Below are 27702 nucleotides of genomic sequence, written 5' to 3'. Positions count from 1 at the left end.
AATCATTTACGTACAGCATTCAACTCCAATCAAATAGGAATCTTCCCAGCATCTCAGGGAATGACCCACAACACATCAGAATGAGAGAAGCTGTAAAAGATCCGCTATTGTGTGATACTGAGTCCCCAAAGATGGCTGCTAATGGTTCCTTCGTGCCTGTCCACAAGTGCCACTCCTACCTCAGGAGGTGGGTGACTGAATCTGGTCGGTGGCTTCTCTGAACAGACTCTGGTGGAAGTGACATCACACCAGGCCCTCAAAAGTAACAGCAGTCTGCTTCCTCACTCTTGGAAGAAGGGGGATTGCCTCAAGACCGCCAAGCGATGACAAGCCCAAGCCACAAGGATCAGAAGTCATGGGCAAAAGAGAAGGCCACCGAGATGCCAGATCCTGGCCTCACCACCCACTGTATCCAGCCCAAGAAACCCAATTGAGTACACGTGATGCAGAACTTCCCAGATGTGCTCTTCCCAAACCCCCGACCTACTGGAAAAAAAAAAAAAAAAAAAGCTAGAACAAAATAAAATGGTGGGTTGACGCCACTGAACTATAAGGGATTGTTCGTTATGCAGCAAAGCATTTGCACAAAATACACCACCATCCTGAGTAGTTGACCAGTGTATACAGCTGGTCATTGCAGAGAAAGGAAAAGAGAGGATGAGTCAGAAGGAAGAGAAGAGCTGCTCCGGGGGGACCAGGAAGGCATACTGTCCTGTCAGCACCAGACTTCAGGAGGCGAGGCCTATGAAAATGCAGCCTTGGTTCTTAAGAACGCCGGTGGTAAATAACACAAAAATAACCAAGAAATTTTGAGCTGGATAAATCCTTCTATAAGAGCTCCATGTGGATCTTTTGGGTCATTTTTTCACTCAGCAAATGTTCCTTGAGACCCTACTGGTCCGGGCAAGGCACTGAGTGCCTGAGATTCTGCCTTACCTGGTGGGGTACTGTCCAGCCCCAAACAGCACAGCACTGGGAGGGAATGTGACGATCATCATCCAGGATGCTCGTCTCAAAATACCATGATAAAATACCACGCATCATCTCCTCCACAGAGCCCAACAGGGATCCAGTATTTATGAGTATTATGAGTCAACTGTAATTTCTAATCATCACTTCTGGCCACCCAACTCCGGGTGGATGTGGGCACACTCTCCCAACCCTAATGTTCACATGTGTATTTGTGCATCTGCAGTGCCCTTCAAATTAAGTAGCTAGCAAATTAGAGCAGCATCCGAGATGAGCACAGAGCCACTTAGGCTCCCAAATCGCTCTTCTGAGCCTTGCAGGTGTTTCTGTAACTACAAACATCTTACACCTGCTTTTACAGCTGAGAGAAAGAGAAGACGGGGTCCTGGGCCTGACAGAGACATCAAAGAGTTTAGAGATCATGGGAATGGGACTCCAGCCCTGTTGCCCGGAGGGGCCGGGAACATCTGAGAAGCAGCTCTGTTGCAGTACCCAGACCTCACTCAGTGAATGAAGAAAGATGAATACGGAACAGGGTCATTTCTATCTTTTTTTTTTTTAAATAATTAACTTCTTTTGTTTTCAGACTGCAACCACTGGCCTCTAGCTGAAAGCTCAAAGACAACCTAGATTTTTTATTTTTTTGAGAGAGAGAGAGAGAGAAAGTACATGTGAGCAGGAGGGTGAGGTGGGGAGGAGGAGGGGCAGAGTGAGAGAGAGAATCTCAAGCTGGCTCCACCCTGAGTGCAGAGCCCAGCCCAGGGCTCGATCTCACAGCCCTGAGATCATGACCTGAGCTGAAACCAAGGGTCAGACACTTAACCAGCTGAGCGACCCAGGTACCCCCAAATAACACAGACTTTAAAAAAAAAAAAGTTGTTTCCAAAACTATTATCAGGACTATACCTTTGTATCCAGCTGTCTAAAGCGATGCCTCATTCTTCAAAGATGTTTAAGAGAGAGAGAGAGAGAGAAGGGAAAGGGGGAGGAAACGGTTATTACATTCAATTTTTCAGTCTTTCAAAGAACAAAACACAGATTAATTTCATTTTCAACTAAATCCATGTCAGCTGCTTCCCAAATGAAGTGGGATCCCACTCTTACCCCAGTTAGCAGTATAGCAAGTGCATGCTACCTCTGCTGAGAGAGCGGTAAGGTCCCTCCCTCCTTTCCAAAATCAAGATCTCAGCGTCTATGGATGAAATGAATGGAGAAAGCTTAGGGAGTCTACCTTGTAACTCAAAGAGAAAGAGCATGCCATGTACCTCATGGCACCTCATGGCCATGTCCCATTAGCTGTGTTGAACGTAGCACAGGGGTTGAGTGTGCTTACATTTACTCTTAGATAGAGTAAATTTTAAGGTACTGTGGAGCTCTCAATTAGAGTTACATCGGACCGTTAACCATGTTAACGTGCATAATAAGAAGGGCACATGCCTAAAGGCCATACATGACACACTACTTGGGGACCATCTATGGATTTAGCTGTGACTTTTCTAGTTCCATGGGACATTTATGACAACTCCATATAATTCATAAATAATGGTGAGGAATTCTCAAGGATAGTCTCTAACTGATCTATCAAATGCTTTTCGATTCTATTTCTTCATCACAGAGACACATGTGTGGCACCACCAAGATTATGCCAATTGTCCATGATCAGAGGTCTCCCCAGAATCCACCGCCACAGCCATGGCAGAGGGAGCCGCGCTCTTGTTACCTGGTTCCTGTGCCCTGCCCTGCAGTCCCCAAATACCTCTTTCTTCCCCCCAGGACCTGGAGGACATTCAGGATGGTAGGTGGGAGGTTCTGCCCTTCTTGAAAGCCTGGCACACACATAGGGGCTTGTTATTTTCAATTGACTAGGTAATATCTTTTTGGTGCTATTTCTTTCTGCTATAAATTCTCTTTACAGAGTTTACACAAATAAGCTACTTATGTTCTGCCGCCTTGTGTGTACAAGGGGAGCCTAGCAAAGCAGAAATGAACTACTGACATACTCCTCCGAGGCATCATTGGCTTTCGTGTTGATCTTGACGAGGTAATTTTCTTTCATGACACTCTCCCACGCCAGAGTCTCGTTGTCTTCATTTCTGAAACCTTGAATAATGAGACCAAAAAAAAAAAAAAAACACACACACACATTCAAATTGTCTCATTTGCCCCTTACCTCTTAAATCAACACCTGCTAGTCATTTGGTGATAGATACCCTGGAGCCAGAAGAATTAGATTTGTCCCCGCACAGGCTGATCTAAGTAATGTGACTTACCAGTGGCAGCAGCAGAGCGATGGAATGTTAATGAATTTCTTAGTAACAATGAGGAATGGGAGCTGCCTGCCTGAAATAGGAATGCAATCTTTATTCTAAATAGAGATAAATCTAAAGCCTGCCTGTGTGTTTTGTGACTTAGCAAAATCATTTCAGTAATAAATTTTGTCCTCACATTTTATATGTGCTCCTCTTTCATTTGGATGACGTAAAAATGCTAAATCAACCACTCAGAGAATTACTGATGGATTGCTGCTCTAAGCCTAAACCCAGAATAGGAACTTCGGAGGAGAGGAAAATAAGCCTTGGACATCGTTCCTCCCCTTGTGAAATATGCGGTCTGGGTGTAGACCTCAAGGAAAACTCTTACGTCTAGTCTTTTCCTTTCAACATGGTTTGCCATAAAATTGGCCTGGGGGTATGTTCCAGCAAGATCTCCCAGTTCAGTTTCTTACAATACTTGGGCCTTTCGGAAGGCAAGCAAACAAAATAACAGATCAACATGGCGCCTATGTTTCAGATAGTGGTGTACTGGGCGGCCATTCGCTGTATGAATTCATGGGGGAAAGAAAAGAACATATGTTCATGTAGGTGTCCACTTGGAAAAAAAGTCTATTGAGTTTTGTTTTTAAATTGCCTTTAAATTATAAGTTCTGCCTGGATTGAAAAAGAATTAATTGGAAATTAAAGACCTAGCCAATAAGGCAAGTGACAGGATTGAAGCAAATCCTACATAGCAAATACAGATTTATAGAAAGTAATCCCTAACTGAATTTCTTTTAATGGTATTTTTCTTAGCCAAGTGATTTCCAATGTCTTTTCCTCAAATGAAAATGTCTGCAGAAGCCCAATAGGAGTACCTGAAAATCAACACAGAAAGGATCAACACACTCTGAGCACAGAACTAGAGAGCAACAGTGATTAATGACAAAAAAAAAAAAAAAAAAGAAAGAAAGAAAAGATGGCCAACTTCTCTAGCAGTCAAAACAATGCTGTTGGGATGATGACGTTGCATTTTCACCAACCAAAGTGGAAAATTAGCAGAGTCTATGAGTCTATAGTAATAACTGTAGCCTATGTGGGCAAAGATGTGGATCAACAGGTTTCAGTGGGAAATATCTGTAAATTTGTCACAGCCTTCGGGTATGATGGATGAAAAGGTGGAAGAGGAAGGTGGCCAACAATATCAAAAGAATTAAACCTGTACATGCATTTATCTAGAAATTTCTCTCCTATGAATAACTCCAAGGAAAAAGTTCAGATGTGCTAAAAAATGAAGGCATCTGTTTATCATCGCACTGTGTGATACTGAAAGAATGGAAACAGTCTACATGTTTAACAGCAAGGAATTGGTTACATTAAATATGGCGCAGCCATAGTCTGGGATACTCTACAGTTTAGAACTGTCATATATGGACACCTGGGTGGTGCAGTCGGTTAAGCCACTGCCTTCAGCTCAGGTTATGATCCCAGGGTCTTGGGACTGAGTCCTGCATTGGGCTCCTTGCTCAGTGGAGAGTATGCTTCTCCCTCTCCTGCTCCCCCTGCTTGTGTGTGCTCTCTCGCTCGCTCTCTCTCTCTCTCTGACAAATAAATAAAATCCTTTAAAAAAAAAAAAGAAAGAAAAGAACTGTCAGAGAGATTTATATTTAGAGATATGGAAAATGTTCATGATGTATCATTAGCCAAATGAACAGATTAGATTATGAATATGTCTTTACAGAACAACCTAGCTATCACATAGCCACACAAAAATAGTAGAGTAGATACCATTATGTTGACAATATTTATCTCTGAGTGGAGGGTTACACGTGCTCTTGCTCTTATTTGTGTTTTTCTATAGTTTTCAAATGTTCTATAATGAATATGGAATACTTTCGCTTCATGGAAAGCAATATATTTTATACAAGTGGATCACTGGTAGCATACCTTTTCATGATTACTGTAGGAGGTCACCAGAAAGTACCCAAGATGGAAGTTTGGATTCTACCTTTTCTGAAAAGCTAGTTGAAAAATCTTTCCTTCTTCTCCACAGAAGGACAGTTTAGGCTTAAATCCCATGACGTCCCCCTCACTTGCAGGCAAATGCGAAGTGAACTTGGGAAATGGGTTACCACAAGAGGCTTTGCCAACCACAGAGTGCTGCTGTTTCTAGAATTAGTGATCATCAGGAAGAAGCAAATGAATGCATGGTGAAAAGACATGTCCAGAAGTCTAATGAGTAAACGGGACTCTCAGCTCCCCATCTCCACCATCAACACACTCTGGGTGGAGAAGGACTTGCCATATGGTCACCCATTCCCTCCATTTCTCTATTCCTTCCTGAGACTAAGAACTGTTTGAAGACAGAGATTTGTCCTTAATTATACCCCGAGCTTTCTGGTTCCCCTGATCCTGGACTGAGCACAGTGTATCTTTGAAGAGTGGACCTCCATCCCCGATAGCCCTTCCATCCACCTAGGCCCAGACGGAATCCAACCAGTGGTGGTGGGGATTCACGGCCTCACAGAGCTATTCGTTTCACTTCCTCATAGCAGGGATTGTGCTTATATCAAGTCAAAACCTTCCTCCCTGTTACTTCTACCCATGGCTTGCTTTTTCTCTGGAACCACTCTGGTAAAAATATGGCCCAAGCAGCCCAGCCATCACATGACTTTGTTCATAACTGTATCCCCAGAACAAAGTTCGTATTTGCAAAGGAAAGCAAGCCTTGAGCAAGACGACTGTTTTTACACTGTTTCTTCTCTATGTGCTATAGGGTTTACCCCTTTTCATGCTTTACTCTCTTTGATTAAAAGTTTGTGACCTAAAAGTTCATTCTTTTTCTTCTGATTTTTAAAAGAAAAGAAATGTAGAGATTTTCGTGGTCCCTGCAGCACATGAACTCCAGTGCTGTGTGTGATGGAGAGGCTACCCCAGCCCAGCCCAGAGCCAGATCCCCAGGCTAAATCCAAGGTTAGAAGGCAGAGTGAATGGGCTAGTGGTACCCTTTCTTTTTCTCTGTGTCCAAACGTGCAAATGCATAAAAATAGGCCTCTCCCTTCTTTCTTGCTTAATGTGGTTGAAACATGTCTGTATGCTAGGATGATCTGTCTGGCTCAGGGGATCCAGGATTTGGCATTAAGAGAACCTAGCCTGGTGCAGGGAAGACAGCTATACCTGAGGAGGGGGTACCTGAGTGTGATGGAGAACCCCATGGTGACAGATTCTGGTTCCTAGAGTGGGGGTGAGGAGAGGGAGCTGTGCGGGGACCCTCCTGCACCTCGGACCTTGGCAGAGCTAAGGAGGTGGGTGGCCACAGAAGAGAGAGAACCGATTGAGCTGTAGACCTTCCTGCCTTTGGAAAGGAAGTGGGTCCCCATCAAGGAGAGTGTGCAGAGTATGGACCCCGGGCATTTGGAGGCTTAGGGGAAGCAGCCACCAGAGAAAGGATTGCCAAGTCCTTGGAGCTAAGGACCCAGCCAGGGAACAGCTGAAGGGCTCACCCAGTGCCCACACAGTAAAGGATCAGTTTTACACACATGCCAGGTCAGAGAGCATGGAGCGGGCTTAGAACAGTACCCCTTTTTCTGGAAAAGACTTTCTGCTTCTTCACCTCCTTCCTCCTTGTGCTCCAACCTACAGCGGGTCAGTGACCGCAGCTGATGGGTGGGAGAGAAGGGGCGTAATAGAGGAAAAAGCCAACAGCCCACACTTCCTGACAACTCTGCCTGCTGAGAGGGGGTACCACAAAGACGGAAGTCTCCCCCCGCCCAGCCCGAATGGCAATTAAGGAGCTGGTTAATAGACTGGACTGAATTTAGAGTAAAGTAACTGTAGGATTTCCTATTTCTCTAGGAGCAGCCAGAGAAGTCATGAGCTCTGCCGGAGTAGGGCTGACATCTCCCAGAAGCAAACACAAAGTCATGTTTTGACCCTGTCCCATAAAGCATGCCTGTTCGATGTCCGATTTACGTGATGAGGATGCTCACCCGGAAGTCCTTCCTCCAGAGTAAGACTGTCCCAGCAAATCTGCCACACTCCCTGAATCTACTCTTTCCCCTCTCATCATTCACAGGCTGGCCTGGTACCTGATCGTTACAGACCTACAGATGTGTGCCGCGACCTAACGGTGCATAATTCCTTCCTGCGGCCACGCGGACCGGCGGGAGTCCCTGTGATAGATCATTGCTTTTGATCCCCAGCACAGACGGACAAACCACTCACAGCAGGCGGAAGGCTCGGCGTTTCCCTCCCTGCAGCAGCACCCGAAGCACTTCTTGACCACCATGTAGAAGTAGGCGAAGACCACGAAGGGGAAGGGGATGTTCAGACGGTTGCAATACTCCTGCACCAGGAAGTACCTCTGGAACTTCCAGACCTGGTCGTTGTTCTCCTGGACGGTGCCCACAGTGTAGCTGGCAGGAGGGGAGAGAGGGACAAGCCTCAGCCTTCCACGTGCCTCCTCACCTCACTGGCAAGCACGGTGACATTGGGAACAAGGTATTCCTGGGACAGCCTGACTCCAGGATAGGAGAGGAGGAGCCACACGGAGCCCAGAGCCAGGACAACTCGGCGCCGGGCACTCTTCCATTCATGCTGGACCAGAATAGTGTCTGGCTTTTGGGCTTTGAGGTTTGGGGTTTTTGTTTTTATCACACACCAAAAAAGGCTGTCTGCTGAACGCATAAAAAATGCTTTACTTCAAGACCTTTCAAGGATTCCCTTTTTCTGTTCGTCTGTTACTATGTCAGCCACAAAGAGGCCAAAGGTGTCGACTTTCTTAGAAACAATTTGTCCCTCATACATTGCTAATGGGAGTTTAATTGTAAATAATCCACGAAGGAAGTTTATTAATATCTATCAAGGGTCTTAGAAATGTTCAGACCTTGGATTCAATGACTTTACTTCTGGAAACCTAAGACTAAGGAAGTACTGAGGGAAAAAAAAAAAGTGTATATATGGATATACACACAGCTGTCTGTCACAGTCCTGAAAGTAACAGTTGCCCCAAGCTCCTGCCTCAACAGAAGGGGACAACAGAAACATTCAACACTAAGAAAATATATCACTCATTACGGCTAATTAATTAATAGTTAATTAATAGGGTTACATTATATAGCCATTAAAAATTATGATTATGAATAATTTTTATACTTTGGGGAAATGCTTCTGATACATGTTAAGTGAAATAATTAGGCTCAAACTCATACTTACGACATAATCTCAGTACATAATTTTTTTTGTAAGTCACAAGGAGAAATAAATCCATCATTACCAGTGGTCAACCCTGACACACATCATGAATGCTGTTTATGCTCTGTAGTCTGCTTCCTAAGCGTCACACAATGGATATGAATTATATAATTGAAAAAAGTGTCCATTGATCAGAGAAATGTCTGATTTGCCATTGATTTATCGGTTACAAATCAAATCAACTACAGCATAGCTAATGCTCAACGTGTACCAGACACTATCCCAAGCAGCCTACTTATATTAATGATGTCATCTGCAAAAAACTCTCTAGAGGATGTAAGGCCTATCATCACCTACGATGAATGGATCAGGACACTGAGGCATAGCAAGCGAATATTGTCTGAGTCTCCCAACTAGGAAATGAGGAAGCCAGGACCTGGACCCTGCAATCCAGTCCAGCATCTGTTTGCCTCGCTGCCTTGCAGACCAGACCATGAAATGTTTTGAGCTATGCTCTATTTCCAAAGGATTCGGTTCGGCTACTTAATTAAAGAAAACGATGAAGCATTTTACCATTTGTGAATTTCAACCATCCAAGATACTTTCATTGCTGATGTCAAATCACCCCTTCGAGAGCCAAAGAAGGAGCAATCAACATTTGAAATCTCCTCTAAGCAAATCCTGACCGGGGATGCATTCAATTCTCCCAAATCTGGGCAAAAACTTCACAAACCAAACCTGAATGAGGGGACCTCGTGGAGAAGCCGGATCCATTTGTCATGAAACCTCATTCTTGCCCCATGGTACATTACGGTCTAAGACTTGAATATCCTTAACTAAGGGAAGATCATACACACAAGCAAAACACTAACCTACACACATCACAATTACGGCTCTGCTTATAAGCTTGGCTTTGCTCATGTGGGCATTTACTGTTGAATGGGATAGCCCAGATCCTGGATTCTGGGAGGACAGGTTAGCAGCCAGTGTCCCTTCGACACCTAAAACTCAGCCTCCGGGTGCAGTCTTTGCAGGGAGGGAATTAACGTTTCTTGAACATCCATTGCACCTAAGTGCCTACAGTAGGCATGCAGAATGGCTGCTGGACTGATTTTCGTGTCAGTTCTATGTGGCAGATTTTTTTTAGGCAAAAAAACAGGACTGTAAGTACAAGAGTGTAGCAGACTGAATCTAGCAATGAGCCTGCAGTGTCTTCCAAAGGTAGGTTAGGGTGCTTTGAGCCTAATTCCAACATCTTTGTGTGTCCTCGCTAGTCCCCCCTGGTTCTACCTGCAAAGGATACTGTAGGTCTCTCACTGTAATGGGGACGATGGTGGACACACCCCAGATTCATTAAGTCCTGGCTAAGAACTTGCCAGAAATCAGTCTATTACTTTGCAACAGAACAAGTGTCATCATTCAAATTACTGTCTCTGGGAGTATCTTAAATTACTAACATATCTAGTTAAAAATGATATCTACTGACTGCCCTCTTCCACGCCTACAACACAATAGTCAACACAAAAAAGCAACAGCATCCATTTTAACACATCAAATGTTGTTCTCTGAGGTTCCACCCAGAAGGAATTAACAGTTCCTATTGAAGGGAGGGAGAGTTAGCATGCTAAGAATAGGGGAAGCTGACTTGTACCCCCAGTGGGCCTTCCTCCCTTCCTTAGGAGCTCAGTGTGGCACTACGGCCGAGAAGAGTTCCAGTGGAAAGAAATTTGCATCTTGGCTTAACTGATCACTCAGAGGCACTGAAAACATCTCATGTCTTCCAAGTCATCTGGAAAAGGGATTGGCAAACTGGGACTGGGGGCCAACTCCAACCCTTCCCCACAGTTTTGCAGGGATGGTCAGCTTAGAATGGCCTTTCCAAAGCAGAGAGGTGGGGATGGCTGCTTTGCATATAGCCAAAGCAAAGACCCTAACTGGCCCTCACAGAAAAAGTCACCAGCCAATCTCCAGTCTAGAATGGATTGGGGTCAATGCCTGCAAGCTAAGGCCTTCATCTGTAGCACTTTTAGGCTGAAAAGCTTTGCCTCCTATCATTGCTCCGAGTGTCCCTCAGGACAACCCAGTAGCCTCCTGTTGGAAACTCCACTTCACCTGCACCTCCGGGCACAGGTGGATCCAGTGAGCTGCCTTCCTTTCCTGGGTAAACTGTAAAAACCCTTATCCACATCCCAGGGGCTGAGAGTGAGCTAGCTGATTACAGGACATTAATGCCCCAAAGCCGCTTTGCATAAGTAACACATTTCTGGGGCCGGCCATGCTGAGGTTTATTTATACTACGGCCCACCTTCCCCATATGATAACAGCTTCTAAATCATTCTCTCTTTTTTTTCTCCCCCAAATTAGTTCTGGACTCAGCCAAAGACACATGAGGGTTCCCCAGGGAAGGCTGATAATTGAGCACTGCCTCAAACTGCTTTGTTAAAATCATTTTTATGTTCTTTAGACCCTGTCTTCCATTTCTGCAGAGGAAAGGCAGCATTCTGGTGCCAGTACACACCCACCCCCCTCAGCAAACCTAAATGTCCAGAGCAGCTCCGAGATCATCTCTTCCAACGGGCTCTGGGAGTCTCCCTGCCACCCCTGTCCATCCAGAGTCTTCCCTGAGAGGAATAACAGTGTCCCCTCTGACCCTACAACTCCAATGATATCTTGTGCCCTCTGCTACCCAGCTGGCAGAAGATGTGCAGTGATGACTGAGCTTGGTTCCCTAAGACCACCTGAGCGCCCTCCTCTGAGCAGGACAGGAGGAGACAGGAGCCCCTCAAGGGAGATGCAGTTTCAGAAATTTGCTGACACTGAGAATTTTACCAAGAGATAACAAATGTTCAGGACTCAGATAGCCTTGAACGTAAATGAAATCCAGCAGTACGTTCAAAGAATAATATGCCATGACCAAAGAACAGAGGATGACTAAGTATTAAGATCATTTATATAATTCATCATTTTCATAATACATCATAGATCAAAAGGAAAAACGTTATTTCGATTGTTGCTAGAAAGTCTTCTGGCAAATTCAACATCCATTTCTGATTAGGAAAAAAGAAAGAAGTAGGAGAAAAAGAAAGGAGGCTAATAAATAAGAAATATGAGGAAAGGTCCATGACACAATAAGAAAAAAAAAGAAGAAGGGGAAAAAAGAATTTAGCAAGGAAACTTGCTCCAAAATAAATAAGCAAAACTTTAATGGCTTTCCTACCTATCAAAAATTACTTGTTGAAAAAAAAATAGAAAAAATATTTTTCTCACAATCACAAATGGTTAGGAAAAAAAGTAATAAAAAATCTTTCAGCTCTGTAAAAATAAAACATTAAAGATCACCAGCAAACTATGTACATTTGAGTAAATGGAGAATCACACCATTTTTTTCTGGATGGTAAGATACCATTTTTTAAAGGTGCCAGCTTCCCCTAAATGATTCTGCAAAGTTCACATCATTACAATAACATTCACAAGACTTTTTTTTTTCGGAAGGGAAAGAAAAAAGGATTTCAGAAGATAAGATTTAGACGCCTCCATATTAAATATTTGAGAAAATCCAAAAAAAGTTTTTCATCAGAATAATGAGAGGAACTTGTGCAACAGATGTGAAAATAATTTTTTTAAAGTCAGTAATTAAAGCCACTTGGTAGTAAAAACCAAAATAGACTAATCAACAGAACAGAATGTCAAGTCTGAAAAAAAAATCACAATGGAAAAGTAGTTGCTAAAACAATGGCAGAATTTTAGAATAAATTGAAAGACGAGAGAGTTGCCAGCTAGATTTCAATCAGGAAACACCTCCTGTAAGCTTTTCACAGATTTCATACGTTTTCCATCTGTTCCTCCTTTCCCGACACACCAGCAATATCCGGCCAGAGCTGCCCTGTGGCCCTGGGGACCCTGACTTCTGCATCCTCCCACTGCCCCATTGTGCACATCCTGATTCCCCTCTCATTTCCACGGCATCAAAAAGTAGGCACAACGTCTGTAACTCTTACACACAGTAAGAGACAACATGCGATTTCACTGCACTGAGTTTTAAAGTGCTAACTCAGGTAAGTATTTTGCTATCAGCCTAACACAATGAAGGCCATGCCTTGTACCTGTGTAAAGACCCATGAGATCTCCCTTCACCTGCGAGAAAATGTTCAGCTTCTTTAACATGGCATAAAAAACATCCTGCAATCTAGCCCCTGCCTACCTTTCCACCTTTCTCAGTGGCTGATTCTCCCCAGACTAGCTTTATCTCCCCCTCCTTTGCCCTCCCTCTCTCACCCCCAACCCTGGGCTGGGCTCGGGGCTCCCAGCAAGAGGTCCTCTAAGCAAATGTCCCCTCTGCTCGAGGCTGCTCACCCTAGCCCTGTCCCCAATGTTCTGTCTCACTTCCTAACCTCCCCCTGTGCTCCACAGTCCCTGTAACATTTTTCAGTGCTGCTTATATGATACTGTATTCTATTCTATTACATTATATTGTTACAGTACAGTATATTATTTATGGTATTATATGTATCTGTTTATGTGCCCATCAACTTCTTCAACAGCAGAGACTTAACCTTTCTCTGCCTCCTACTCCTCATTTGCAAAATGATAAGGAAGCCTCACCTACATGAAAATGATCGATAATTACATGAGGGTAGCCCATGATGGGCATGTGTATGGCCGGGCCCAGAGGAGTATCAGGGAACCTGAGGTTGTCTTAGGACCACATTATCTGCTTTTTTTCCCCCATCCACTTTAAGAACTCTTCTTAACCAGGTGGAGAGGCACCAAACCCTTAGCTGGTACCAGGTGATCCTTTCATTTTCTCTATTTTTCTGCATATTCATAATGGACATATATTTTTCCAAAGGTTAAAACATACCTGGGTCCCAGAAATAACCCTCAGTCAGGGCATGTTTGGCCAGTCCCCTTTGGAAGAAACGCACAGGGATTTATCTGCAGGACACAGTGTCCACAAGCATCACAGCTGTGTGTCAAGATGACCCAGTATCATCTACTGACTTGAAGTTCACGTCATGCTCTGATAAGCCACACAGGGCCTGAGATCGATAACTTTAATGCAGAATAATCACAGAGGCCTGCATCCATTACCTCCCCCACTGAATACCATCTGGAGAGCACTTCGGTGCTGTTTTAAAATTCCCAAGTGCGCATTTACACTCCAGTTCATAAGTTTGCCATTGGGTACAGCTATGCTGTTACATGAATATTTGTATGTGCTGCCAGGCAGGGTTGTAGCCTGGGGTGGTGGGCTCCCAAAGCCCAGCACAATGACCGCCATGATCAGAAACCGTGTTCTGATGATTTAGCCCAAGGATGGGAAGGGAGTGGTTCTAGGTGCTCCCAAGTTTCCAGGATGGTGATTAACGAAGAGAAAGCCCTTGGTTGAACCCAGGACTGCTCTAGACAGCACCCGCCCAGGGAAGGGATGCCCCCAAATTGTCACACCTAAGTACTGAATAGGGCAACATTAAGTTACCAGGCCATGCTTGGGGTCTTGCAAGGAGGAGGGCTGCATCCAGCCTTGAGTGGGCAGAGCTGTGGCCGGAGCCGTGGACTGTAGCCGGAGCCATAGATGTGGAGTTGTCCACTTCCTCAACATGAAAATGACAGGCTGGGTTCCTGTCCCTCCTGGCCCCAAGTTCTATCTGTTCATGATTGTAATACAGATAATGGACTCCCATGCGGTGTGGTCCTCAAGAAGGGCTTTTGTGACTATCTCACAGCACACAGACATGGGACAGCTCTAAGGGCCTCTCTGAGATTTACCAAATTCGTGTAGCTCAACTGTCTGGCACTGGGAGCTGTCGGCCATTTTGTTTAATTTCTGTGGAGATTATCTCTGTGATCAGACTTCACAAGGCGTCGCCAGTGTTGGGTGTAAAGGTCATGAAGGTGTGTCATCACTGTAAAATGGGACCCCACACCATCCCATTTCCTCTCTGCCCAACTTCACCTCTGGGAATTGCCTTCTCTTGCTGCTCTCACGTGGACACACGAACACCCAGCCTCTGACGCCTGTCTCTGCAGCTCAGGCCAGGATAGCATCTAGCATCCTGACTCCTGAGTCCTTCCCTGGCCACCTGCTGGGGATGGTGATGGAGAAGGCAACCTATGCCCTCTTTAAGTCCATGTGGAAACAACAGTCACACGATCTCCGTGGCCCAGGCACCTGCCACGGAACAGATGTTATATATCTACGCAATGAAGCCCTTGCTGGTCCATTATTCGCCGCTAGTACTTCTTGAGTATAAGACCCAGAGGCCGGGTCCCTGAGCGATAACTGAATGATGAACTAACCATGGGAAAAGCCCTGTTCGTTCCATCCATACAACCCACAAGGTCCCAGGTGCTGAGACAGGCCCAATCTCCATCTTCTAGAATGTACCATCCAGAAGGAGAGAAGGTCATCACTGCACAAGGGGGTGCAAGGAGTCTCTACACAAAGTGGGGAGGGTATCGGGGACCCCTTGGGCAAAGGACAATGCATAGTTCCTTAAAAGGCCAGTGGAACTGGGGCTGAGACAAGCAAAATGGAGCCAAGCAATCCCAGCTGAGGGACCAGCACTTGCAGACGTCTGGGTGTGTTCAAAAGCCAGGTCATGGACAGCCTTGGGAAAAAGCTGAAGAGCCTGAAATTTACCCTGAAAGCTATGCGGAAATACTGAAATCCTTCCAGAATTTTAAGTAGAGCAGTGCCATTTCAGAAACATGACAGTGTCAAGGCTGGGCTGGGGGAGGGCTTCATTGTACACTGGAAGACCAGATGGCTACACTGCTCAGCCTGACAGGCAGGTGACATCCCCAGAGGCACGTGCTCCCACCCAGCCCTGTGCAAAGGGAGGCCATTGACCCCCATGTGCAATCCTTGTGTCTTTCAGGGGCCCAGCGCTCTATGGGACAATGTTTTTTTTCTTATTTCTCTTCTAAATTCTGAAAGCAATATACAATCACTGTAACGAGTGAAAATACATACTTGATTCTTTTCATTTATTTTTTACTGGAAGGAAATGAGATTATGCCATAAAAATTAGCCTTCAGTTTGCCTTTTATATTTAGCAAAATATCATCCTTTCAAGTCAGTAAATAGAGGTCTACCTTTTGTGAGACCTGCACAAAACTCAGTCATCTATAACAAATTTTATTCGACCATCCCCCTATCAACAGGCATCAAACAATGATCCAACAGGCATCCTTGGATATACGTCCTTAGAATAGAATCCCAGATATAAGAGAGTTAAGTCAAAGATTTGTATGTTTTTTTCTCCTAATAACTCTTTTCATATCACTTTCCACAGACCTAGAGGCAATTCACATGGCCAGCAGCAACGCCCATTTCCCAGCCTCATCCCCAACACAAACGACTTTTTAAAATTTCCACTCATCTGATGGGTCCTAGACCAGCCTCTTGTTGGCTTCATTGGGCCCTTCCCATCAACAAGATGGAGCCCTGTTTCATGGGATTTTCTGCCATTTGAATTTTTCTTCTCCGAATGACACTTCCTCCACCAAATTTCTATTTTATCTTCTCTTTGCTACCAATATGCAGAAGCTCTTTCTACATTAGGAACCAAAAGTCTTTGGCCACCACACATTTCTGCCATTCCATTACTTACCACAGGACTTCATCTGATAGCAACCTTTACCTTCAACACTTGCTTTACAAAACCAAAAGTGTTTATCTTGTCTTTCCTAGTTTTTTGGTTTTTGATTCTGTTTCTTTTCCATCCCAAGGTTTAACAAGGATATTTTGTTGCTAAATTGTCTGTCTGCGCTGGGGTCACATACTCAAAATCGCTACCTACCTTAAAGCAACAACATACTACAGTTCTCACACTTTAACTACAACTGGAGCCCCTGGAAACCCTCTGAAAAAAGATGAAAGGAAAAGAAAAATCATGATTTTCTAAAAGTCGTAAGGAGAGCTACCAACGGCAATACAAATTTTTTAGAGCCACCATCATATTCTCCTCCACCTCATTAGACATGAGCCCCAAAAGAAAGTCACTCTTCTGACTCTGCTCTTGTGATCTGTATTTAAACTGAAAAACATCAGGCACCTGGGTGGCTCAGTTGGTTAAGTGCCTGCTTTTGGGTCAGATCATGATCCCGGTATCCTGGGATCAAGGCCCGCATCAGTCTCCACGATCAGTGGAGAGCCTGCTTCTCCCTCTCCCACCACCCCTCCCCCCAGCTCATGTTCTCTCTCTCTCGCTCTCTCTCACTTTCTCTCTTGCTTGTTCTCAAATAAATAAATAATACCTTTAAAAAAATTTTAAGAAGAAAGCTGAAAAACTTCAAAGCAGCAACTAACTAGAGGCTGAGTCCTTTAAACCCTAGAATCCAAGCCACCAAGTCCATAGAAAACATGGATATTGGGGAGGAGCTGCACCGCACCAGTGCCACACCGACATCCTGGCACCCAGGGAGATGGCTGAATGCATGCTAGACGTACAAGGTCTGAATGTGCTGAAGAGTGTCACAGGTACCTGGGTGTAATGTCATATAAGCTTATAGCACAGCAAATAGGGACATGCTGTATTTTTATTATAGTCCCTTTAAGACGGCCCCTGCCTCCAGACCTGCAGTCCCCTAAGTGCTAACACAAGTTGCTCAAGGGTGGACCATCATGGCCTTGCTCCTGGTTTCTCCAGCCCCAGCTGGCACACGGTCTGCCCACCAGGAACACCCGAGAAACTCATGACTGAGCACATACCCAAACATGGCAACGAGCAGGTTGACCAGCAAGATGTTAGTGGAGAGCATGTAGATGCACACCAGGGGGATGGTGATCCACTCGGGGAAGCGAGGCAGATTGTGTTCATCCAGCTCCACACACAGGGGCTTGGACTCATTCCCAGTGAAGGTGCAGTGGGAGAAGTCGTACGTGGTACCTGAGGATGTAGAGACCAAAAGGCAAGGAGAGGACCCTCTGGAGGGAACGGTACTACAGCGCCCCCAGGGTGGGGGTGGGAGGGCCACATGACAATGAGCAGGTAGTGAGGATGGCTTGGGGTGGTGGGAATGGTAGAAAGTGTTCTGGTTGCACAGACACTGAGGAGATAAAATCAACAAAACCACCTGATGAACTGGAGATGAGGAATGAAATCAGGGATGTCAAGAACAGGATTCGCACAACTGCGTGAACGGTAGCGACAGACCCTGGAATGTGGACCTTGGAGAAAATCCAAATCCTCACACGTGACTAAAGCTACCGGGGAAAGGGCTGTCCCGAGGACAAAATGCACTCCCTTAGGTAAAATGGTGACTACAGCTGCATAAGGGAAATAACACTAACAACGTGCCTTCCCATCAGGGCACAGGAAAAGAGCTTAGGTTTTAGAAGAGGTTGCAGCAGAAGAGGCCAGGACAGCCCGAGGCCACAAGGATAATGGACAAAACACCAGGGAGCTCAGAAATGCAACCAGTAGGGCAGGGGAAACATCAGGATCATCGTGTCCCAGCAGGACAGAACATGACAAGCCCAGGCTCTCGTCAGCATCATAAAGATGCTTTAGACAGCTCATTCAAGACACACACTGGTCTGCACATGCCCCGCACTTTCCTCACATAAACCAGGCATGAGCATATTAATGCCATCTGTGCTGCCACTCTCCTGCCTCTGAAGGATGCTCGGCAGAAGCTAAGGCCAGAAGTTGAGATTGCAGGTTCCTGTGCAAAATTTTCAATATTGCTTTTTTGGAAATAAAATGGGCACCCAGTTATATAAGAGAGTGCATTTCTGCACTAGTGAGGTTCATTGCTGTCCATGGCAACATCGCTGTTGAAAACATAAGAAACACTATTTTCAAGAAGTTTCAAAATTGCAGCCTAACACTGTTGGACACGTTGGCAAGGCGGACGTAAAAATCCCACTCAGACACAAAGGAAAGGTTGAGAGGGTCAGTGTTCAGTCCCTGGTATTGGCCCAACTTCTGCTCTGGGTCAGAGCAGGGAGCGCTGGGGGCTGGTTCTGGAAGCAATCACCTGCTCCCAGATGTCCCCTCCCAGGCCGGGTCAGGCTCACCATCCACGTCACTGGGCACCTGGCCAAACATGGCCAGATAGGGCTCGTAGATAACTGAGCGGAATATCCACCTCCAGCGATGCTCATTTTGCCTGAGGATCCCTTGCCTGGCCACGCCAAAGGCCACCATCCACACCGCAAAGAGGAACAGGAAGAAGAACACGTCGACCAGCTGTCAAGGGAGGACACAAGAACAGAGTCAGGTCTGTGCCCCAGGGGGCTCATCTGCTCAATTGACTACAGGGAAGGGTGGAGGTTCTAGTCACCCAGTGTGATTTTAAAAATGACCATTGCCACCTTGGGGTCTTGGGACATCTATCTCCCAGAATTGAAACTGATGCATTTTTGTTTATAGGTCTCCAAACCAACTCAGCACCAGAAATTTCCTGGATAAGAGACCGGCTTGAAAGCAAAAGAGGCACCACCTCAGAGAACCTGTCCTTCTCTACCTCTTCTTGTGCTCACATTCTTGAAATCCCTACATTGTGTCTTCAGTGTTGTTTTGTGTGTTTTTTTTTTTTAAGGAAAATAAAAACTGTCTTTAAAAGAATGCACAGTTTTCATTTTTTTAACTTTTTGCACACACAGCATGACTTCATAGTGACTTGATGCCTCAGATATGCTTTGAATTAAAAACCACAAACTCAAAAGAACCTCAGTGTTGGAAAGCAACCTCCAGATGAGCTAATCCAAAGGCCCATCTGATTTAAAGACAGAAGCACGGGAGGTTTGGGTCATCTGGAAAACAAGCTTAGGAAACCAACATCGTCAGTGTGTAATTATCTTTCTGTTGGATGTCCCTATGGAACAGCGCTGGTAATGCTGATCCTACATCTATACCACATGTTTATAGAATTGAAGCCCTAATCCGTTGCACACCTCCAGACAAACATATTAACCTCCATGGTCCCCATCTATAAATGGCTATAACCATTCCTATTCTGTCTATGCTCTTACTGAGCTGTGACTCAGTTTGACTCAAGTGACTCAAATGAAATCACCTGGTAAAGAGTAAAATCGAAATAGATACTTTTCTTAGCAATGCACTTAACTAACCATTTGCTCCTAGTAGTCATCTTCTGTTAAATTTTAAGCTGAGAGAGGCCCCTGATTGAAAAACACATCAAGGAAAGCAAACCTTACCAATTGTGACATGTCTATGGGTAAAACCCTTCTACCAACAACAGAAGGAACTCTGGGTCTAGCAAGCAGAATGGCAACCACAATATTCTCCATTCTTACCATCCTCTGCAACATTATAATCTTGGGTCCTAAATTTCTGCTTACAGTGAAAATGTGGATCAACCTTAGAGTGAATATAATGTAATCCAGGCAAAAGATGACTCGTCCGGAATACAGAGAGGTTTTATTAGAAGGGTGGAGCCTATGGAAGGAAGGAGATATTAACAAAACAGTTCAAAATTTTGGTTTTTTTTAATTTCTTTAAAGATTTTATTTTTTTCAATGTTATGTTAGTCACCATACAGTATATCACTAGTTTTTGATGTCATGTTCCATGATTCATTGTTTGTGTATAACACCCTGTACTCCACGCAATCCGTGGCCTCCTTAATACCCATCACCGTGCTAACCCATCATAACCAAACACAAAGAAACCTAGTCAGGGCCCTGGGAGCTAGTGGAAACAGTCCAAGGACACCACCTGTCCGTCACTGGTCTTCTGCTCCTGTGGCCTCCAGGAGAGCTTTCAGAGTTTCTTGCCCTTGAGTCCTTCATCCTCCAACACTTCTACTGCAAGAACCCAGTCACATTACCACTGACTTCCTCACTCCCACAGCCCCTATAATGATCCCAATCCCCATCCTTGCTCAACCTCTTGGGAAGTGGCTCTGCCAGGTTTCCCCTAATGAGACATCCCTCATTTGTACCAGATCATTTGGTTAGCTCACCCCCTGCTAATGTGTTTATTGAAAGCCTTATATGCCTTCTACCTGGAATTCTCTAGAAATCATGTGGTTCAAATGCTGAACCCAAGCAGAAAGGAAAATTAGTGGAGGCGGAAATTGGGTTTTTACTCACTGCAAATTGCAGAGTGAGCATGGGTAGGCATATATATGAAGAGTCAGGCTTCTCTGCCAGAGGACACCATGCATACAGCTCAGGTATGACCATGAACTTCAGCTTGAAGCTACCTGGGGGAGGCAGGCCTGAGAGAGGTGGGCATAGGCAATGCAAGCCATGGTTTGGGTATGTCCCAATTTCTCTACCATGGGAAGTACACATTGTTTTTCAACGGTGATTCTAGATTGGTTTTTCTCATCCTATACTCTGGCTTTGAGAGACATTCTCCATAGCCAGCATCTAAGCAGAAGTACATTTTCAAAGATTATATGGCTCTCCTCAATTTCTAATCATCTCTCGCAAATTCTGTATGCACCAAGTATAGATCTGTATGCATCTCAAGTATAGATCACCAGGAGGGAAAAGAAAAGAGATGCAACTTTATGCCAGCCAAGCTGTGTCTCAAAGAGGCCGAGACAATGGCGTTTGCAATAATCTCAAAATGGGGGCAGAAGGGAATCAGACTCATCTTGGACTTGAAATATCAAAGACCTCTTCTTCACTTACCCACCCAAGGAAATCCAAAAGCACCTGAAACTGGGAAAGGTGGTGAGGTCTACTTACCGAAACACAATGCCTGCTATGAAGTAAAAAAGCCCAAGTGTGTCCATGACATTCCACAGATCAGTAAAATAATTCACCCCATTCATGTACCACTGCAGCACAGAAAGGGACAGAGAGAGAGAGCATCAGCAGCTGGGAAACATCAGCTGGTTCCAGATTTCTTTTTTAAATGTTCACACATTTTTTTTGAGCCAACAGTATGCACCCCCTCATACCCTGTGATATTCCAGGGGGATTGGAAAGTAGGTTGCATGCTCGCTGTTCTGTTATGCATGTGTTGCTGACAAAGTCAGAAAAGGGACACAGGCATCCTTACTGTTCTTTAAAGATGAACCCACAGACAGTAGGCCCAGCCTGTGTAGGCAAATGTGGAATACCCAGGCTACCCGGTACAGTGGTATAAGCTGTGCACTGCACAACACTAGAGGGTATTATCCATACTGTTGTCATCATCGATTTGTGTATTTATCATAAATACTTTCTGGCATGTGGAAATAAAACATCTTGATAAAAAGATTTTTTTTTAAATTTGCACACAGGGGTTGTGTGCTTCACCTGTGTGGGCAGATGTGTTTGCAGAAATGACTGACAGGAACAATGTGTATCAGCGATCCTTCCATCATTTGTGCATATTGCCATGATTTGTCAGAAGAAGGCATGTCAGGAGATAAACAGAGAAAGGGCAATCCAGTAGAAGACCACATCTAGATAGCCTCTTGATGTTCTGTCTGCTGGGTCTGGGGACCTCTGACCCTCTTGTTCATCTGTCCATTTATTTGAGAGCCCACAGAATTCCAAACACCTGTGCTGGACTCCTGGCACACTGGACCTCAGATTAAGTGCAACACAAATTCTCAAGGAAGCTATTGGCCCTGGGGCAAAAGTAGTCATTAGACATCCTTAAAATGAAACGTGGTCAGGACTGGAGGGGAGGTAGGACAAAATCCAAGGGAGCTCAGGTAAGGAATCCAGCATATTGCCTTGTGCGAGGCACGAAACCAATGCCAAGAAGTGTCATCAACTCAATCCTTTTGATTTCACTAAATGAACTCACCACTATGGGTCCATCTGATATTCAAATAGAACACACGTTTCCTATTCTTTCCCCAAAAATAAAGCGTAGGGAAATAAAAGCTAAGGAACTTGCCTGAGGCAGACGCCAGCAAGTGGCAGGCTCACGGGTTCTGGGTCTCAGAGAGTTTCATCTTGTCAGCATCCCGCTGCTTCACTACAACCCACAGAAATCCTACAGCTTTAAACTTGGAAGGGATTCAGGAAACATCATCCATTTCTCAAGGAGTATTTCCTTTTCTTCATTTATAAATGCAAACAGCAGCTTTGGTAGACAAACGTGGTGAGGGCCTTATGCAATCAAGCACCAAGGAAATAAAATCTCCCAGCCCCAAGGTGACCACACTTCTCTGTGGGATGGCTGAATGGGTGAGTCCCAAAACCGAGTCAGCACACCTCAGCATCCACTGAAGTGGACCCAGTCTCGCGGATTACCCACCAAGAACCATCTGAAAAATGAGAGTGGGTGGGACAAGCCCTACCTTCCACCTGTTCCCTCTAAAACCCTTTTTTGGGTTTGGGAGACAGATACATACAGAGCAAGCAGCAGCCCCAGCCCAGCTCAGCCTTTCAGAATCCTGGCCTGAGAGATGGAAAAACCCTAAATAGATCAGCTTGGAGGCACCGCTGCAGTGAGAAAGCACTTTTTTTTTTTTAAATGAATAGAAGCCTTTTTTATGAATGGAATGACAGAGATGGGCTATATTCATAAAATACAAAAAAAAACTTATTTCACCGTATCTTTCAGGATTGGGGGATTCAATGAGCCTTAAGACTGAACAGCACTTTCCACAAAGGGATGGTGGAACTTGTCTCCTGTTACATAAATATCCACAACTTGATTACTGGACATTTGTACTTATGGACTGCCTTGGTTGAAAATTTCAACTTAGTTTATTACATCTGCCCCCAGGGAAGGAAACATTAGGAGGGTATTCTTTGTGACACCCAGACACAACCTAAAACAGGTAACATTCTGTTCAGGTCTCTTTTTCTCCTGACAAGTGCGAGTTAGGTTCATTAAGACAGCGCCAGGTCAGCAGGGGAAAGCGAACTGAGGATTCTAGCCACTGGAGCCTGCAGCCGGAAGAGAAACAGCGACCCCGAGCGTCAGACTCCCTGAAGGAGGAGAATCTTGGAGGCCTTGTGCCGCAGCCCAGCTCACAGACTGCAGGATCAGCTCTCCCATAGCAGAGCTGGGCTTGGATCCTCTCTCCCAGCCCTCAGCCCAAGGTGCTCCCATATCATTGCCTTAATACTCAGGACTGCTAAATGAAACTAGTCTGTTCAAAATGATGTTTAAAGAAAAGAGAAGAAACATTTGCCTAAAGCTATATGCCTACATATCACCCTTTGTAAATGTAGACAGACTAGAGAGACTCAGCCAGAACATGTGGGCCTCACCTCCACCGGGCAGGCCCCCGGGAATGACTGGGAAGTGCATTATCTTACCCGGGCACCTCTGCAGCTCACTTCCCAGCCCAGGATTCCTGCCCATCAGCCCACTGGTCACTCTACTCAATGTCCCTGTTCTATGCAACACTGTACACTGCACCTGGACAACTCTGAGCACCGCACCTGGGCAGCACCACACACTGCACCTGGACAACACTGCACACAGCACCTGGGCAGCACCACACATTGCACCTGGACAACGCTGCACACGGCACCTGGGCAGCACCACACATGGCACCTGGACAACACTGCACACGGCACCTGGGCAACACTTCACACGGCACCAGGACAATACTTCATACAGCACCTGGACAACACTGCACACTACACCTGGACAACACTTCACACGGCACCTGGACAACACTGTACACAGCTCCTAGGCAACACTTCACACTGCCTGCCCAGAATCCTTCTCCAAACAACATACACTTGTCCTGAGTCTTCCTTGAATAAATGATTTAGTAGTTAAATGTACATACAACATTGGAGAGGTTTGTGACCTAAGACTTCACTCTTTCAAATCCTCTAGGCCAACATCCCAGTAAACACACGACTCATTGTGCAGTGCTGTTCTCTCCTTGGAAGCTCCCAGAAATGACCCTGCCGACCCTGTTAACTGGGAGAAAGCTACATAAGCACAAAGGTATTTGTGTGTTTGGCTCATTGCTATATCACCAGTGTCTAGAACAGTGCCTGGCACCTAGTAGGTACCATAAGAAATTCAATACTTTAATTCAATAAGTAATTAAAAGGAATGCATGAATGAAGTGTTTGGTTTATGCCGAGACACATCTCCCTGCATCTTCCATCCAGGCCAAGCTCTGTCCTCTAAAGAAACCCAGAATAAGTCCTGTCTCCAGATCACCTGACTTCTTTCGATGCCTAGAGGAACCAAACAACACCTGGACTTTCACCTCAGAGCCTTAGTGCAGTGAGGGAGACAGGGTCAGTCCCAAGACTCATGGAGAAATCACTGGGAGCATGAATGAGGAAGGGGAAAAGCAAGAAAAGAATTTTTTTCACCACCCATTGCAGGAAGCAACCACCAAGGACAAATTGTACCTCCCAAAATTCATACACTGGGTCCCAACTCCCATGTGTCCAAATAGAGCTGTGACCTCACAAGCCAGAATGTGGGGTCCTCAAGAGGCTGATGGGAGGTCACAGAATCCTCCCCCCATCAGCAGGGTCCTACCCTGAGGGATAGGTGCTGGAGACAGAAAGCCCATATGTGTCCATGCTCAGCACTGACTTGTGTCATTTGTCTTGTTCTTCCTCCACTTCTATGCCATCTCTATCCCCCATCTGCACCTTCTTGGCAGGGGAAGGCAGATGCAGGGCACTGGTGCCAGGACTCCTCCCAGGCCCCCTGACTATCGTACATATTGATAATTGATCAAGACACTCTCCTGCTGAGAAAAGAAAAAAATCAGAACTGTCTTCAATCCACAGCCCCTGAAAGCCCAAAAAAAAAAAAAAAAAAAAAAAAGTCTATCGGACTTGGCATGATAGTTGAAAGCAAGGTAGGATTTCTACACAAGGCAGTGACTCTGTGAGGTCAAGTACAGCATTCCCTGCCTCCCCTAACCCAAATTTCTCATAACACCTGTCATAGTATCATGTAAACATCAGCAATGTTGGATTTGGGCTCAGGAGGGACAACAAAAGTGACAGTAACAGCAGTGCTCAAATAATCACTGAGTCCGAAAAGATTTTCTGGGATGACTTTTCATAATGCTCTAGGGACAGCATCATCCTTCACTCTCAACATTTATCCCTCTAACAGTGACTAACTGAGCACCTGCTATATGCCAGGACTAGGCTAAAGTTTTGGGTTCAATGGCAGGGAGAGGCTGCCAAAAAAACAGATCCCAGAGAAACTGCAGAAAAGCACCATGAATAATTCACACACACTCCCTGAAATCCACAGGGACTTATATGACTTTCCAACACTGTCACTCTGACACACTGGGCATTAAGACGCTCTTAGCTTGAAAGTGCCCCCGCCCCACCCCAGCTCCCCTGCCTCCCCTGGTGATGGTAATGGCAGGAGTGGGTTACAGTCCAAGGTCGATCTTCTCTTTGAACACATTCCCAATTCTGAAGTAATTCATTTCCATCAATTAACATTAATCAGTAAGGAGCGAGCTTGGTGCTAAGAAACCTCACTAGAGTGCTAAGATGTTGAAAATGCATCATTTACTTTAGAAAAATCATGACTTTGGAGCTTCAGAAGCAACTTCTGTTCCTCCTTTGCTCTAGGGAGATGCCACCTGCTGAGGAAAGAAGGAGGTGTGTCACATGGGGACTGTCCTACCTGTCTCACTTCATCACAGAACAGGACAAAGACCAGTGCGTAGAGGACCAGCTCGGGGGAGTGTGGTACGGAGTGAAAATCCATGAGCAGCACATAGGCAAAGAGCAGGAGGAAGGCAATGTAGAAGACCACGTTCCAGGCAAAGACCACAAACGGGGAGGTGAAGAAGGCCACATAGTACCAAAGGATCTTCTTGTGCTTGTCGATGGGCTTCTTCCTGGACCAAGAGGTGAGAACACTGTCATCGCCCTCTAGAGCATCATGTCCTGCAGGAGCTGCAGTCCTCCTCCTGAACATGGATGAATCCAGACCCACGGCTGGGGGCAGAGGAGCCAGAGCTGCCTTCTGAGACCAACCAGGCCAAAACTCAGCCCCTGACTTTCCAGGACCAACAAATCCAAGCTCCGCCTTGGAAACTGAAGACATACTTCCACCGCTACCTATTTAAAAATCAAAACCAGGAAAAGCCAGAAAAGACCCCCAGCCCTACTGTGTAGGGATTCTCACGAATGTCATAAATGCCAGGCTTTATAGCCCTCTACATAAGAACGTGTACACACACACACACACACACACACACACTCTTACACATACAATTATGTGTCTCGGTTTCATACCTAAAGGATACAAAGCCACAGCCAACCAAGGGGATAATGAACAAACACAGGATAATCTTCCAGTTCTTGGTGTCTCGGGAAATCTCTCCATACCATTGCTTGGAAAGAAAATTCTACAGGAAGACAAAGATAAAGGACGTGGGTCATTATTAATGCAATGAAATTCAGGATGGTATGCAACCTCTCTTCCCAGCCCTCGCACCCCCTCAAAATAAATAACCCTCCAAATTAAGGTCTTCTCCTTTGGTGTTAGTTACCTGGAGTCTACAGGGCTATGCTAAAACCATTCACAAGTCTGTCCGATTTTCAGTCCTTTCCTAACTTGGGTTCTGTGAACTTTAAAATAGAGGTTGTCTGAGGCCAAATTCCCGAAAGCCATGAATTTCAACCACCTCTAATTCTTCTTATGTAAGTTTAAACAAGCGTCTTTCTGGCTCCTTCCTCCTCGCTGATTGCAAATTCACACACCCGTCCAGTGCTACCTGCAGGAACCCCAGGATTCATTGCTGGAGGCCGACAGGTGAGAGGAACAGGGTGACAGCTGGCATCGCAACATCAGCGGGAGTTGAAATGCAGGAAAACGCTCTTCCCAGACCACCAACCCCGGAGAGATGGAATGGGGCGTCCCACAAAGGCGGGAATTAGAAAACTCAGGTTGCCTCCGAGACCCACACTTCATGGCAACACAAAAGGGTGAGCATAGACGTGTCCACAACAAAGAAACACACAGCTCTCAGAAACGGCCCTGTTCGTCGGAAGGGGTCTGGCGTGGATGCACTGGCTGGGAGAGCTAGGGCCCCTGTGCTGCATCAGACCTTCCCTCTCCCAGAAGCTGCTTCTTCCAGGGAGCCTGCCAGGCTCTGCCTAGGCTGCTGAGGCCAGGCGTGTGCTTGGCCCATGACGGGCAGCCGCAACAAAGGACAAACAGCACTTGGTGGGTCAACACCAACTTGTTTGCCACACCACGACAAGTTCAATACAGTCCCAGGAAGTCTCCATGGGGTTGAGCCCTGCAGAGCACAGTGGCAACTTTTAGCACACCCGTGTCTGCTTCCTTCCCTCACCGTTCTCACTGCCCCGGCGCCCACATGCACCTCCTAGGCTCACCTTCACAACAAAGAATTTAAATCCTCGCTTTGGGGCCTGCTTCTCGGG

General features: G+C 45.6%; 1 protein-coding gene across 2 annotated transcripts in view; it reads right to left on the bottom strand.

Moving 5' to 3' along the window:
- TRPM8 (transient receptor potential cation channel subfamily M member 8) overlaps positions 1–27702 on the bottom strand; it is a 77006-nt gene that overhangs the window by 7876 nt on the left and 41428 nt on the right. For both annotated transcript variants that reach the window (XM_059393765.1, XM_059393766.1), the window contains 9 exons: positions 26548–26660; positions 25931–26147; positions 21088–21179; positions 19684–19825; positions 18442–18613; positions 17131–17308; positions 7446–7636; positions 2970–3069; positions 1876–1909 (listed from right to left, as the gene is read on the bottom strand). In XM_059393765.1, the coding sequence (XP_059249748.1) occupies positions 1876–1909; positions 2970–3069; positions 7446–7636; positions 17131–17308; positions 18442–18613; positions 19684–19825; positions 21088–21179; positions 25931–26147; positions 26548–26660 (1239 nt within the window). The remainder of the gene's footprint in view (positions 1–1875; positions 1910–2969; positions 3070–7445; positions 7637–17130; positions 17309–18441; positions 18614–19683; positions 19826–21087; positions 21180–25930; positions 26148–26547; positions 26661–27702) is intronic.

This window comes from Mustela nigripes, chromosome 3 (genome assembly GCF_022355385.1).
Source record: "Mustela nigripes isolate SB6536 chromosome 3, MUSNIG.SB6536, whole genome shotgun sequence".
Lineage (NCBI taxonomy): Eukaryota > Metazoa > Chordata > Mammalia > Carnivora > Mustelidae > Mustela > Mustela nigripes.
The sequence above is the reverse complement of the archived record's forward strand: the minus strand, read 5'-3'. Positions and strand labels throughout refer to the sequence as shown.